This window comes from Bidens hawaiensis, unplaced genomic scaffold, assembly GCF_021521415.1.
Source record: "Bidens hawaiensis isolate Kalapana, Puna unplaced genomic scaffold, B.hawaiensis_p1.1 tig00419429_1, whole genome shotgun sequence".
In the NCBI taxonomy this organism is placed as follows: domain Eukaryota; kingdom Viridiplantae; phylum Streptophyta; class Magnoliopsida; order Asterales; family Asteraceae; genus Bidens; species Bidens hawaiensis.
The window spans coordinates 98,086-111,323 of record NW_027504857.1 but is presented as its reverse complement, the minus strand read 5'-3'; the positions used below and the strand labels follow the sequence as shown (position 1 = coordinate 111,323).

Genomic DNA, 13,238 nt, shown 5'->3' with positions numbered 1-13,238 from the left:
TTGTAGCTTGAACCCAATTACTTTCCTCAACATATACTGCCGTGTTCCAGAACTGCCTGATTATACTAAGATACACCTTAGGTTTAGCAGTGATTGCATAATGTATCTTCGAACGGCGTAAGAAATTCAACATAGCTCCGAACGTCCTTAAATCAGCCACATCATGATCGGCATAAGCACAGATGTTGTGCTTCTTATCGAACGGTAATAGAATCATTTCGACTTGTTGAGCTTGTTGTGGTGGTTGTACTTGTGGTTGTTCTTGACGAGGTTGTTCCTGTGGTTGTTCTTGTTCAGCCATGATTTACTGTATAAATAAAAAAACCGTACATAAGAATAGATAACACACAGTATATCCAAAAAAAATATATGTAATTAATCTAGTTACTCGTATTAGACGATTTATAATCTTTAATTAAATTAATTGAATATTAAATTTAGTAAACTAATTAATTAGTTTAATATATATATATATAGATATATATATTTTAAATGTCATTCGTTAACAATCACACTGATTCGTTATACAAAGATAACGAATCAGGCGATTCGCTATCAAGTAAATAACTTAACGAACTGGACTTAGCGAATCACTAATTAATTTTAACGAACTAAGCTCTAGTTCGTTATATTTTAAACGAATCAAACTTTGATTCGTGTGACGTCTTATTCGCTAAGCTAGTTTGTGTAAAATCTTAACGAATTGGACACGAAACAGTTCCAATTCGCTAAGACTAACGAATGGTCAAAATTAAGACTTTTTCTTTGACTTCACAAATTCAAGGTCAAAATTATCAAGAACAATAATAGTCAACATCTTAACCCAGATTCAATTCGGCCATAATCATCGTTGAACTATCACGATAATCAGCTTGTTAAGCTCGGAAACACACTCGTTAATGTAGGTGAATGAGATTGAGACTCATTACCCAATTGTGTTAATCATCAAACGAACCAACAGTGAATATCAAGAACACATAACAATAATTAACCCAGCAAACAATAATCAAATATTGATTAGAGTCCACCAAGGGTATCGGAAAGTGATTCCGATCATAATTATATCAAAATCAGACAATTTAAGAACATAAATTATACACAAAAGAGTTTCAAAGGTTCAAACCCTTAAACCCCTAAAATCACATAATTCAACAGTTAATTCATTGTCATTTTTGACGAAAATGATATCGCCAAGAACATTTATACCTTAGACACTCAAATTGATCTTTGAAATGTTCAAACTTAAAGATCGAAAATATCAGAGAGAATTTGAATAGTTTCTGAAAGATTAAGAAAGAAGACGAACAGTGGAATACTATTCGTTTTTCTTGTCTTATATAGCGATACACGAAACCCTAGGCACAACTTGCACGAATCAGACGATTCGTTTAACTTAAATTTAGCGAATTAGCCCATTCGCTAACTCTATTCGTTACCTTATGTTAGCGAATCACAATGTGATTCGATAAATTAAAGATAGCGAATCAAGAAATGATTCGTGTCATGATTCGTTAAATATGTATAACGAAGGGATGATTCGTTACAGAGTGCGGAAGCGAATTAGGTTAGCGAACCAGATGCTAGTTCGCTAAGGAATCACCTAGTTCGTTATCCATAAATAACGAATAGGAGTTTAGCGAATTAAACCCTTTAATTTAATATTAAACTCTTTTATTTAATTTTAAATGAAATTAATTAAATGAAATTAATTAATTAAATAAATAAATAATTCAATTAAATCAATAAGTTAAATTATCGAGAAACCCTTATATCCCGACAACCTAATACGTTAAAAATTGTTTCAGATTTCCGAAACTTAACTTAAAAATTTATTTAAGTATATTGTATAAAGAAGACGAAAATATTTTTTTTTTTGGAATTTTGTAAAAAATTTAAAGAATTAAAGAATGTATTTACAGAAGAATATCCAATCCTTTAAAATAGACCATCTTTTTGTGTTTTTCAATGATTTTATCAAAAGCAGTACATATTTTTGTATTTTTGTTGAGTTTGAGCAGAGAATCATATTGACCAAATTGCCCTTCCATCACAATTTTATATTTCAGCGATATTATGACTGGCGATAAGTCGGTCATTGGTATTGTTGTCCACATAAATCTAATAACACACATTCAAGTATTTTTGTGATATGATTAAATAGTTCAATTAGAGCACAGAATATCAATAATTATTAGCCTCTAATCTCGGTTCAAGCTTAATTTGATTTTTGCCAAATCACCCCAACTTGACACCCCAACTTGACTTAAACCATTATATATTGTTGATCAAAATTTTGATACCAATTGTAGAAATTTTGAGCAATGCATCAAGTTTCCTTTACCGTGAGTGAGTATGCACGAGTCCATCTGTAGGCTTACATACATTGTATCCCCTGGGTCCGTTTCTTAATGGTATTAAGACGCACGCAAGGGAGGAACAATTGTATGACTAACAGCGGATTTTGATCAAGTCAGTAATTTAAATTGTACGAAGTACAGCGGTGATCAAGTTTAATGACTTTGGGTTTGCTCTAGAAAGCGAGTGAAATATTCATGCATATGAATACCCAGATGGTTAAGCCTCATAAAGACTCACAGTGACCAGAATCTTAACGCTTGTTATTTGCTTTATTTGATTTTTGGGTGATCAACAAATATAAGGCTTGAGTATGACTGGTTATTACATTTCTGCCATCCTCACCAAGACTTTTGCTAGAGACTAACACCCCTTTCAATTTGGCGTTTCTTTATGTTTATATCACATACTTTACTCTACTGGGTTGTTTTAAGACCTACCAATGCACCAATGCAATTAAGCACATAGTCTTTTAAGCTTACTTTTTGCTGAACTTGGAGTCAAAATAATCAATGTACTATCATTTTCTCTTTTTGCTTCAAAAACTCAAAATTTGAGGAGCATAAAAACAAAATAAAGATAAATTTAATCGTCCCAGTTAACTTAATGTTAATAAATAAATGGGTAACCTTCAATTCACAAGTGAATCATAGGACCAAGACATGCAAGCATGCTTCACAAACTTAAATAACCGACGTAATTTTCAACGAGAAAATAATTTAAAACATCAAAAATCTTTTTGGTTTTTCTCTGTACAAACTTTAACACACAATATTTTTGTCTGTTTCAATTTTCTTATAAACAAAATAAACTTCACAATCTTTTTGGATTTTCGGATTTTTCTGTACAAAAACATAAATCACATTCTTTTTGTTTTTTCAAATGTTTTTAAAATGTTTTTGATTTTTCTAAATTTTAAAGGAAAAGACAATTAAAGAACAGAAATCACAATATTTTTTGAATTTTGAATTTCTTTTAATGTTTTTGGATTTTATCAATACAAACGAAAACACATTCTTTTTGTATTTTTCACCCCCTAAAACCTAAAACATAAAAAAAATTAAGACTAAATCTATAAAGCAAATAAAAGATAATTATCCTAATTTTAGGATCTCAGCAAGGGTCTTCAATCCATTTAATTCAAGAAAAAAAGTAAAACGTTTTTATCAAACGCTTTAGTAAATAGATCGGCTTTTTGAAAATCTGTGTGCACTTTCTCAAGATCAATTAATTTCTTTTCATAACAATCCCGTATAAAATGATATCGAATCTCGATATGTTTCGTTTTAGAATGTTGTACGGGATTCTTGGTGATACTAATAGCAGCAGAATTATCAATTAAGATGGGAGTAGTAAGAAACTTCAAACCGTAGTCGCGAAGATGTTGTTGTATCCACAAAACCTGGGAACAGCAACTCGAGGCTGTAACATATTTAGCTTTGGCGGTTGAAGTAGAGACCGTTGTCTGCTTCTTACACTGCCAGGAAACAAGCCGGTTTCCTAAGAATTGACATCCTGCAGTCGTTGATTTGTAGTTGATCTTGCATCCTCCATAATCTGAGTCTGAATAGGCGGTAAAATCGAAAGTATTATCTTTGGGGTACCATAACCCGATGTCAGGATTTCCCCGTAGATATTGCAAAATACGTTTGACCGCTGCCAGGTGAGTCACTCGGGGACTAGCTTGATACCTAGCACAAACACAAACAGCAAACATTATGTCGGGTCGAGAAGAAGTTAAATACATTAGAGAACCAATCATAGCACGATAAAGGGTCGGATCAACGGTATCCTTCAATTCATCCGGTGATAAATTGTGACCCACTGGAAGAGGAGTTGAAGGGATTTTTCCGGCAGTTATCTTGAATCGGCTCAAGACGTCGTTCACATATTTAGTCTGATGAATGAAGATTCCCTTATCAGACTGATGAACCTGCAGCCCTAAAAAGAAATTCATCTCTCCCATCGAGCTCATTTCGAACTTTGTTTGCATGGACTTCTCGAACTCCTTACATAAAGTGTCATTTGTAGACCCAAATATAATATCATCAACATAAAAGTTGAAATAACTCACTCAGAACGCTTTTTAAAGGATTACGTGGTACGATTAAATCGAATAAGCCCTTCTGGAATAAATACTCAGCCGCTTGTGAACCATCGGGTACTGTTTTATTCAATGTTTGTTCAATTACTCTTTTACCCGCAAAGGCAATGTAGGCATTGGGTTCAGCAAAACCCCTACTTGAGTCCATTTTTTTACCGCAAAAACCTGTGCTCAAAAATAATCTGGAATAGAAGAAGATCATCACCAACAGTTTTATGAAATAAAGTGCAGTCAACAGTTCCTCGTTTGAAGCCATTATCAGTCAGATGGTCGGCGAGCGTGCCATACCAAGCTCTCGGGGCTTGATGTAAACCATACAGGGCCTTGTTTAAACGGTAAATACGGTCTGGATAATCAGGATCTTCAAAACCAGGTGGTTGTTGAACAAATGCTTCCTCATGTAGTTCACCATTGAGAAAAGCACTTTTAACATCCATTTGATAGACCTTGATATTCTTGTAAGCAGCATAAGCCAGGAAGATTCGAATCTACTCTAATCTAGCAACTGGAGCATATACCTCAGTATAATCAATACCCTCTTGCTGATGAAAACCTTGCACCACTAGACGTGCTTTGTTTCTGACAATCACCCCTCGATCATCCTTTTTACATTTAAATACCCACTTAGTCGGAATAGCTTTCTTGACTCTAGTAGGCTTGTCTATTAAATCCCAAACACCCAATCGTGCAAACTGCTATAATTCCTCTTGCATAGCTTCTACCCAAGAAGGATCATCAAGTGCCTTACGAGCTGTCGTTGGCTCAACTTGAGATAGAAAGCAATTGAATTTAGCAATATTCACAATTCCCGAAGAGTGTAAATTAGTGTAAGCACACAATACGTTATTGTCGCTTGACGAAGCAACTTGATGACGTGTACGAACGCCCACATCAAGTTCTCCAATGATATTGTCCTGTGGATGATATCCATTAATTCGAAGAGTAGGATTTTCAGGAACAACAACATTATCAAATAAATTAGTGTAATGTTCACCCAATTCGGGAGATGAAACATTATCACTATCAAGATCAATAAATTTACATCAATAAACATTATCCCAAGAAATATCCTTCGGTAGCCTTTTCATCAAATTTACCCGATTCCTTTTTCAACATTGTACACGGACACCCAAAAGGTTCCAGGTACTTTAAATTAGGTTTTCTGTTATTTAATATTTCATAGCTTGTCTTCTTGAGTCGCTTTACTGTTAGAACCCGATTAAGTGTAGAACAAGCTGTGTTCACTGCTTCATTCCAAAATTGAATAGGAAGCTTTGAATCAGCAAGCATTGTACGTGCAGCTTCAATCAGAGTTCTATTTTTCCTTTCAGCAACACCGTTTTGTTGTGGTACATAAGGTGCACTATATTCTCGGTGAATTCCCTTTTGAATACAAAAGAAATCCAAAATAGTGTTTTTGAATTCAGTACCATTATCACTTCGGATTCTCCTCACCTTTTGTTTGTACAGTGATTCGATCTTAGTAATAAGGTTTTGTACCAAAACAGGTGTTTGATCTTTTGAACTCATAAATAACACCCATGAATATCTTGAATAATCATCTGTCACTACAAGACAATACTAGTCTCCAGAAATACTCGCACGATTCACTGGACCAAACAAATCCATATGAAGTCGTTCAAGAGGAGTATTAATGGAATTCAATAACTTAGAAGGATGTGTCTTCTTCTTCTGCATGCAACACAGTGATCAGATAACTTAAAGTTCTTTAACGAGACACCCTCAACTAAATTATTTGCCATTAAATAATTCATCTTTCTAACATGAATGTGACAAATTCTTCGATGCCATAGAATCGAATCTTTCTCGGTTGCTTTCGAGACAAAACATGTTTCGATCGATGTTGATATCTTAGAACTCATGTTTAAGACATAAATATCATTTGATCGTGGTGATCGCATGACAACCATGTCCTCGGGAATAATAAAACCCGGTTTCAAGATAATACACTCTTTGTCAGTAAATATTGTAGTGTACTTTTTATCACATATCTGCGATACACTCAATAAGTTATGATCAACCTTGTCACAATAATTTACTTTTTCAAATGTAATATGACCATTTGAAACATCACCCTCTTGTGTGATCATGCCCTCAGAATTCCCAGCAAACGCTACATAACCCCCTTGAATATTTCTTACGTTGGTTAATAGGTCGAGATTTCCAGTGATATGACGAGAACATCCGTTATCCATGATCCAGTTTTCACCAGAAATGATCTTGGATGAACCCTACACATAAACAAAAGTGATTAGTTCAAAAAGGCAGCCCAGGCCTCAGTCTTGGGCACCTTTTGGTTTTCTCTTTGATCATTAACTTTAACAGATTTCAATTGTTGTTCAGCCACTTGTGAATAAGTTACCGGCTTCTTAGAATTTCGTCTTAAATAAGCTTCCTGAACAATGTTTGAATTCCTATTTTGACATATAGGTTCAGTTGGAATAAATTTTGGTTTCACTTGACCGTGTGTCTCATTGATATGAAACACCTTCCGAGGATTCACATCAGAGAATAAAATATGACTATCATCAGCATACGACACAGGTCATTTCAGAATCTCCTTAACCATTGGAATTGGTTTAGATTTGTCCTTGATAAAAGGATGAAGATTTTGAAAGTTCTGTTGATTACAATTCTTCACAACATGACCTTGTTGACCGCATAAAAAACACGTTCGCATGTCCACATGGTGATGTTTAGAAGAAATTGGAATAGATGGTTGATGATGACTCACAATTTTAGTCATGCTCTTAGCAAACTCATCAGATAATTCAGATTTCTTCTTTAAATAAAAATCTAAATTAGAACTGTTTGAAAAACTTTTTAGTGTATCTGTTCCAGTTGACTTAACAAAGTTAATCTTCTGAGCTTGTTTTAAAAATTGTTTTGCCTTAGTCAATGGATCAGATTAAACTGATGTTTTTGTTTGAGCATACACACGTTCAAGTTCTTGAATTTTTGAAGTTTCATTGACAAAAACACTCTCAATTAGCTCAGGCTTAATGATACTAATTGGAATATCTTTTTCAGTGAACATTGTGTCCATTCCCTTTAACTTAAAAACTCTAGCAGCAGATGGCTTAGAACTAGAAGGATTAATGAAACGCATTAATTCCTCATCAGAAATTTTCGGTTTAACTGACTTCTTTGCCTTTATAGAGTTTACTTTCTTTGAATTTTCCTTTTTCTCTTGAGGTTTGTGTGAACCATACACTGCTTCCTCAAATTCGTGAGGTTCGCACAGAATATGATTAGAACTGGGAATGTTCTTATTCTTGTGTATAATCTCTGGTTCAAACACATCCTCGATAATGACCTCGTCATTGTGTTCAACAACCACCTTTTTGCTTTGGACATGAGATTTTTGAGGAGCAACATGGGGTTTGACAATTTCAGGTTTAACCATTTTAGGTTTTTCAGAAATCACGGATTCCTTTTGAATCAAATCCTCTTCTTTTCTTGCAAAAGGATTAATTTTATAATCATTATGAAAAGGTGGTGGAATTTCAACAAAACCAATACCTTTCTTAGAATCTTTTTGTTTTCCAGAAACTTCAATAATTTCATTCAATAAAAATGAAGAATTTCAAAATTTACCCAACATGTTCTTCAACTCAAGAACCTCATTCTCAAGCTCAGTTATCTTAGAACGATGTTTTAAGATTTCCTGAAACTTTTGGTCATTAATGGTCATTTTCACAGATAACTCGGCTTTGAGATCATGATTACTTGTCGACAATGCTTCAATCTTTTCTCGAGATTTCATTTGAGACTCAAGAGATTGTAGATAAGTGTCTTTAAGAGAACAATTTCTCTTATAAGATTATCATTTTCATTTTTCAAAGCATCTAACTTAGAGTTGTTAGATTCACAGTCAACACATGATGCTTTAACAAATGAAGTAGAAGAAATAGAATTACTAACCTCATTGATCTTAGCCATGCAAGCAAACATTGATTCAGAAGACTTGTCGGAAGAATTGTCAGAATCAGATCCAGAATCATTATCTGAAGACGTCACACTACCAGTAGCTTCTTGACAATCTTCATGTAACCCAAACATAGCTAAATTTGCTTGAACATCATTGCATAGTAGCCGTTGTGACCAATCAGTCCCGTCTGCTAACATTGCTTGCGTTTTTGAAGAAGATGGTTTCTTTTCAGCATCACTTCCCCGTGGTGAAGAAGCATTTTGACTTTGACCACGAGGTCCAGTGTATTCTTTTCTTGGTTTGTCACATTCCTTCGCGAAATGCCCGAATTCTTGACAATTATAACACTTCACCTTTAATTTGTCAAAACCCAACTTCTTGTTTTTCGCTGGAAGATCTTTTCCAGTTCTCTTCATGAATCTTTTAACTTTACGAACAATCATGGCCATATTCCATTTCAAATCCATGATCTCTAGATCATCCGGATCTATCTGATCATAATCCTCATCAGTTAACTCACTTGTGGAAATTTTACTACTCACTAAGTTTTCATATGAAGACATAAATGCCGTCAGAAAAGAAAATTTTTGCTCAGCTTCCTTCATATTCACACTAGGTGGTGTAGCAAATGGATTAGTACTAGTAGAACTTCCAGAACCACCTGAATTACCAGCAGAGTAGAAACAAATTTTTGGATCATTAAATATAGCAGATTCTTTTTCACTTGCGGCATGAGTAAGAAAAGCAGTGATTGGTGAGATTGTTGAACTGAGAGGCATACTTCCACCATAGAAAGCTGGATCTTGATTTTCTTTGGAAGATTTTTGACACTTAAGATCATATTCTCTAGCTTCGATCTTTTGTAGAAATTCAAGTGCTGTCAAATCTTCATTCAGAAAATAATCATTCTCTTTCAAAACCATGAGAAATGTTGAGTAGGAACTAGGAAGCACACTCTTGATAGTGTCAATTTTATCTCTTTCAGAAATTTCCATTTTCATCTTGTCCATTTCAGCAATTAAGTGACTAAATCTTGTAGTCATCTCTTCAACTGTTTCTCCTTTCAATAAATTAAAGTTTCGAAATTGAAACTTGAGCATCACTTTCTTACTCTCAGCTGTGTTTCCCATGCTTCTCATCCGCAGATGTTGAAACAAAGATGCACATCTCTTGATACTTCCAACTTGATGAAAAATATTCTCTGGTAAAGCCATAGTCAAAGTAGAATATGCTTTTATCTCGATTTCTAAAGCTTTCTTCTCTTCTTGTGAGTATTGAGAGACAGCTTTAGGAGTATACCCAATAGTATCATCACCAATCATTGGTGCAACATATACCTCATCAAGACAATATGAGCAGTCAGGATGAACCGAACCCAAATGTGCACGAAACCGAGGTTCCCATTTGGCGAAATCACTGAACTTCATCAATCTTTGACATTTAGAATGTGAACCAATCTCGGTATCAAGTTGCAACATCTGTTGCATCAACATATTTTGAGATGCCAAAGCATACATACCAGCCATCTTTGAAAACGAATCAAATAATGAAATCTCTTAACGAATCAGTGAACAGCAATAACGAATTGGAACAGTTGTAGCGAACTGTGTCTTAACGAATCAAGTCTTAACGAATGAGGTGAATGTGTTAGCGAATCAAAAGTCAACCTAGCGAGTCAACTTAACGAATCACAAATAAAGTTAACGAATCACCCAAATGGCGAAACAGATAACGAATGTGATGAAGGTTTAACGAATCACAAGTCAACTTAACGAATTGACCAAACGAATTGACCAAGTCAACTGAACGAATTGATCACACGAATTGACCAAGTCAACTTAACGAATTGATCACATGAATTGACCAAGTCAACTTAACGAATTGATCACACGAACTGACCAAGTCAACTTAACGAATTACTAAGAAGTGCTTAGCGAATTAAGATAACGAATCAGCTACAGTTGATAACGAATCAACACTATAGCGAATTATACTATAATGAATCAGGTTGTTACAATCGTTTGTAACAAACTTGATTCCTTTCTGCCACGTGGCAAAAAGTTGTTAGAGCACAAATTCCAAGACAAACACGTGTCAAACGAATCAGTTATCTAGTTTAGCGAACTAGATAACACGAATTAATTAACTTACACGAATCAGTTTGCAAACTGATTAGCGAATGGCAAGAATTGATAGCGAATCAAATTAAAGACATAGCGAATCGCTTGAAACTTTATAACGAATCGCATTCATCTTCAAATCTTCAAACATTCAAGAACAATTTTCAAGAAATATGAAGATCAAACCCAGAAACTTATCAATTCCAGATTCGTAATACTCACTCAATTCTTAACCAAACTTAACAAATAATATACCAAAATCTTTGTAATCACAACGCGAATTCAACTCAACACATCTCGTAACCGATTATCACAATACACGAACCAATTTCAATCAAAACTAATCCCCTGTTTACGGACTCAAACCGAAAACACAATAAACATCACAAATCCAATCCACAATCCAATTCCAATCAATTGAACATCAATATTACTTTAACTAAACCAGATTCACTCTAATCCATCCAAATTCAATCCAAATCAACTCAAATTGATTCAAACTCAATCCAAACAAAAATAAACACAAAAACTATAACAATAACAATCAAACCAAGCGAATTGAGCCCCGAAAGCTCTGATACCACTTGTTTGATCCCGTTTATCATCGTTCTAATCAATATATATAATAACTTAGATCTAATCCAAATCTATATGTTAATATTAATTATCCGGATCTAACTCTCTAATACGTTAGTTTGATTGCTATTAGTATGTAGTATATATTATCAGTATGTTTATTGTGAAGCTTGAGAGAGAGAGAGAGAAAGAGAATACTTTAAATCTTTTTGAATAATATTAATTCTCTCAAAACTTCAACATTTTACAAGTGAACAGTGGTTCACTATTTATAGAAGACGATCTGGTTCGCTAACATCCCCTAGCGAACCAGCATCCCCTTCGTTAAATAACTTAACTTAACGAACTGCCCCCTGATTCGTTAACATCCCCTAACGAATCAGGAGGGAATACGTTATAATGTCCAAGTTCGCTAACATTCCTAGCGAACTAGACTTAATCTTAACGAACTAGTCTTAGTTCGCTAACATTCCTAGCGAACTAGACTCAAACATAACGAATTAGTCTAATTAAATATTACATTAAAATATCAAATAAACATTAATGATAATTACAAAGACTCTAGACGCAAAACCGTGCACTAACAAACACACCACAAACTATTTTAGCAGTTTACACACGTTTAAATATTTCGTTCTACTGTTATATATATGATAGATAACTAATTTTCAGTTTATGCAGACGATATCCAGTTTATAAAACAAACAGTATTATATTTTCAGATTGCAGACCTTCAGAGCACATCTTAAGTTGCATACATGAAATCAGATGAAATTAGACTGCAGACATTTTTTGTCTTAAAAAACAAACAAAGATGATTGTTTCATATTCATTATCACGGCATATCATCCATATTCTATAATTCTTGTATATAATCTCAAGCGCTATACGCATAAAGAAAAGAAAATAAAAAGACATCAACATTTTAATTAGTCTTAGGCATTCGAAGACGTTGAGTCGGGCCCTGATAACAATTACAATTGATGTAAAGTGATGTACATGTGCCCGAATGTAGCGAGTGTACAACAAACCGATGCATGATTTTGCTAAGAGCAAATTACCAAAATAGCCCAACTTAGGAGAGAGAAAATGGAAAATAACACGTGAGATTTGCATTTCCCAAAATAGCCCTTCAAATCTCACGTACACGTGATTTTGCGAGATTCCCCGTGACTTTTCGTGGTCCAATCATATTCTGCCAAGTGTCCTCCACTCCCACCTACCACGCTAAAAAAACCAACTATAACGTGATGTTTCAAGCTGTTTTTATCATCAACGTGAGTTTTCAAATAAGATGGATTTGAAAGGTTTTTTTGAAATTCATCTCCTTCGATGAATTTCAAATGAATTTTAACTTCGGAGACGATTTTAGTTTACAATTTAACTGCCAAGATGATTTTCTTTGGACTTTAAAGTTTTGTTCATACATTATATAACATGTTGCTTATTTTCATTTTATTTCTCATAAATCAAACAAAAATCTGGGTGATATCATCTTCAAGAATGAAGTTTAAGCGCGGAGATCCGATAGAAGTTGTTGATATGGGGTCGGGTTTCTTGGGATCATTTTATGATGGAACCATTATTTCACGAGTTGGGAAGGAGACATACATCGTGATTTTCCGGACAATACTTGAAGCCGATCAATCCGGTTTGTTACGAGAATTTGTGAAAGCCGATAAAATCAGGCCGAAACCAGCTGATGTTCTTGTTAGTTCCTTTGATGTTGGTGAGAAAGTTGATGTGTTTGCAAACGATGGTTGGTGGGTTGGTCGCATTATTAGCAAGGTTGGAGAAAGTGAGTATCTAGTTCATTTTGACAGCACGAACCAGGATATCCTTTACCTGTTTTCTGACATTCGTGTTCATCAGGACTGGGATGCTGCAAATGAGGTTTGGGTGTGCTCTCATAACTGAATGGTGTTTGGAGTAGTTGAAGGTATGTGGTGCATGTTTGTGTTGTTTGATGGTGTAATAGTTTGTGTAATCGTTGTTGTGGTGTAGTTTAAACCTCTTTTGTTTTGTTGGTGTGGTTCAATGTTAGGTGATAATGTAATAATGTTTAACACTAAGTTTTCAACTTAGTGTTTTAGATTAATATTATGGTATGTTTTTTAAGCTATTTTGTGTT

The 13,238-nt window shown here is 34.4% G+C and overlaps 1 protein-coding gene across 1 annotated transcript; it reads left to right on the top strand.

Annotated features, from left to right (window-relative positions):
- Positions 1-12,610: 12,610 nt before the first annotated feature.
- On the top strand, positions 12,611-13,024 carry LOC143608756 (protein AGENET DOMAIN (AGD)-CONTAINING P1-like). The gene has a single exon (XM_077083707.1). It carries the CDS (start codon positions 12,611-12,613, stop codon positions 13,022-13,024), a length of 414 nt encoding a protein of 137 aa, XP_076939822.1.
- The last annotated feature ends 214 nt before the right edge of the window (positions 13,025-13,238 follow it).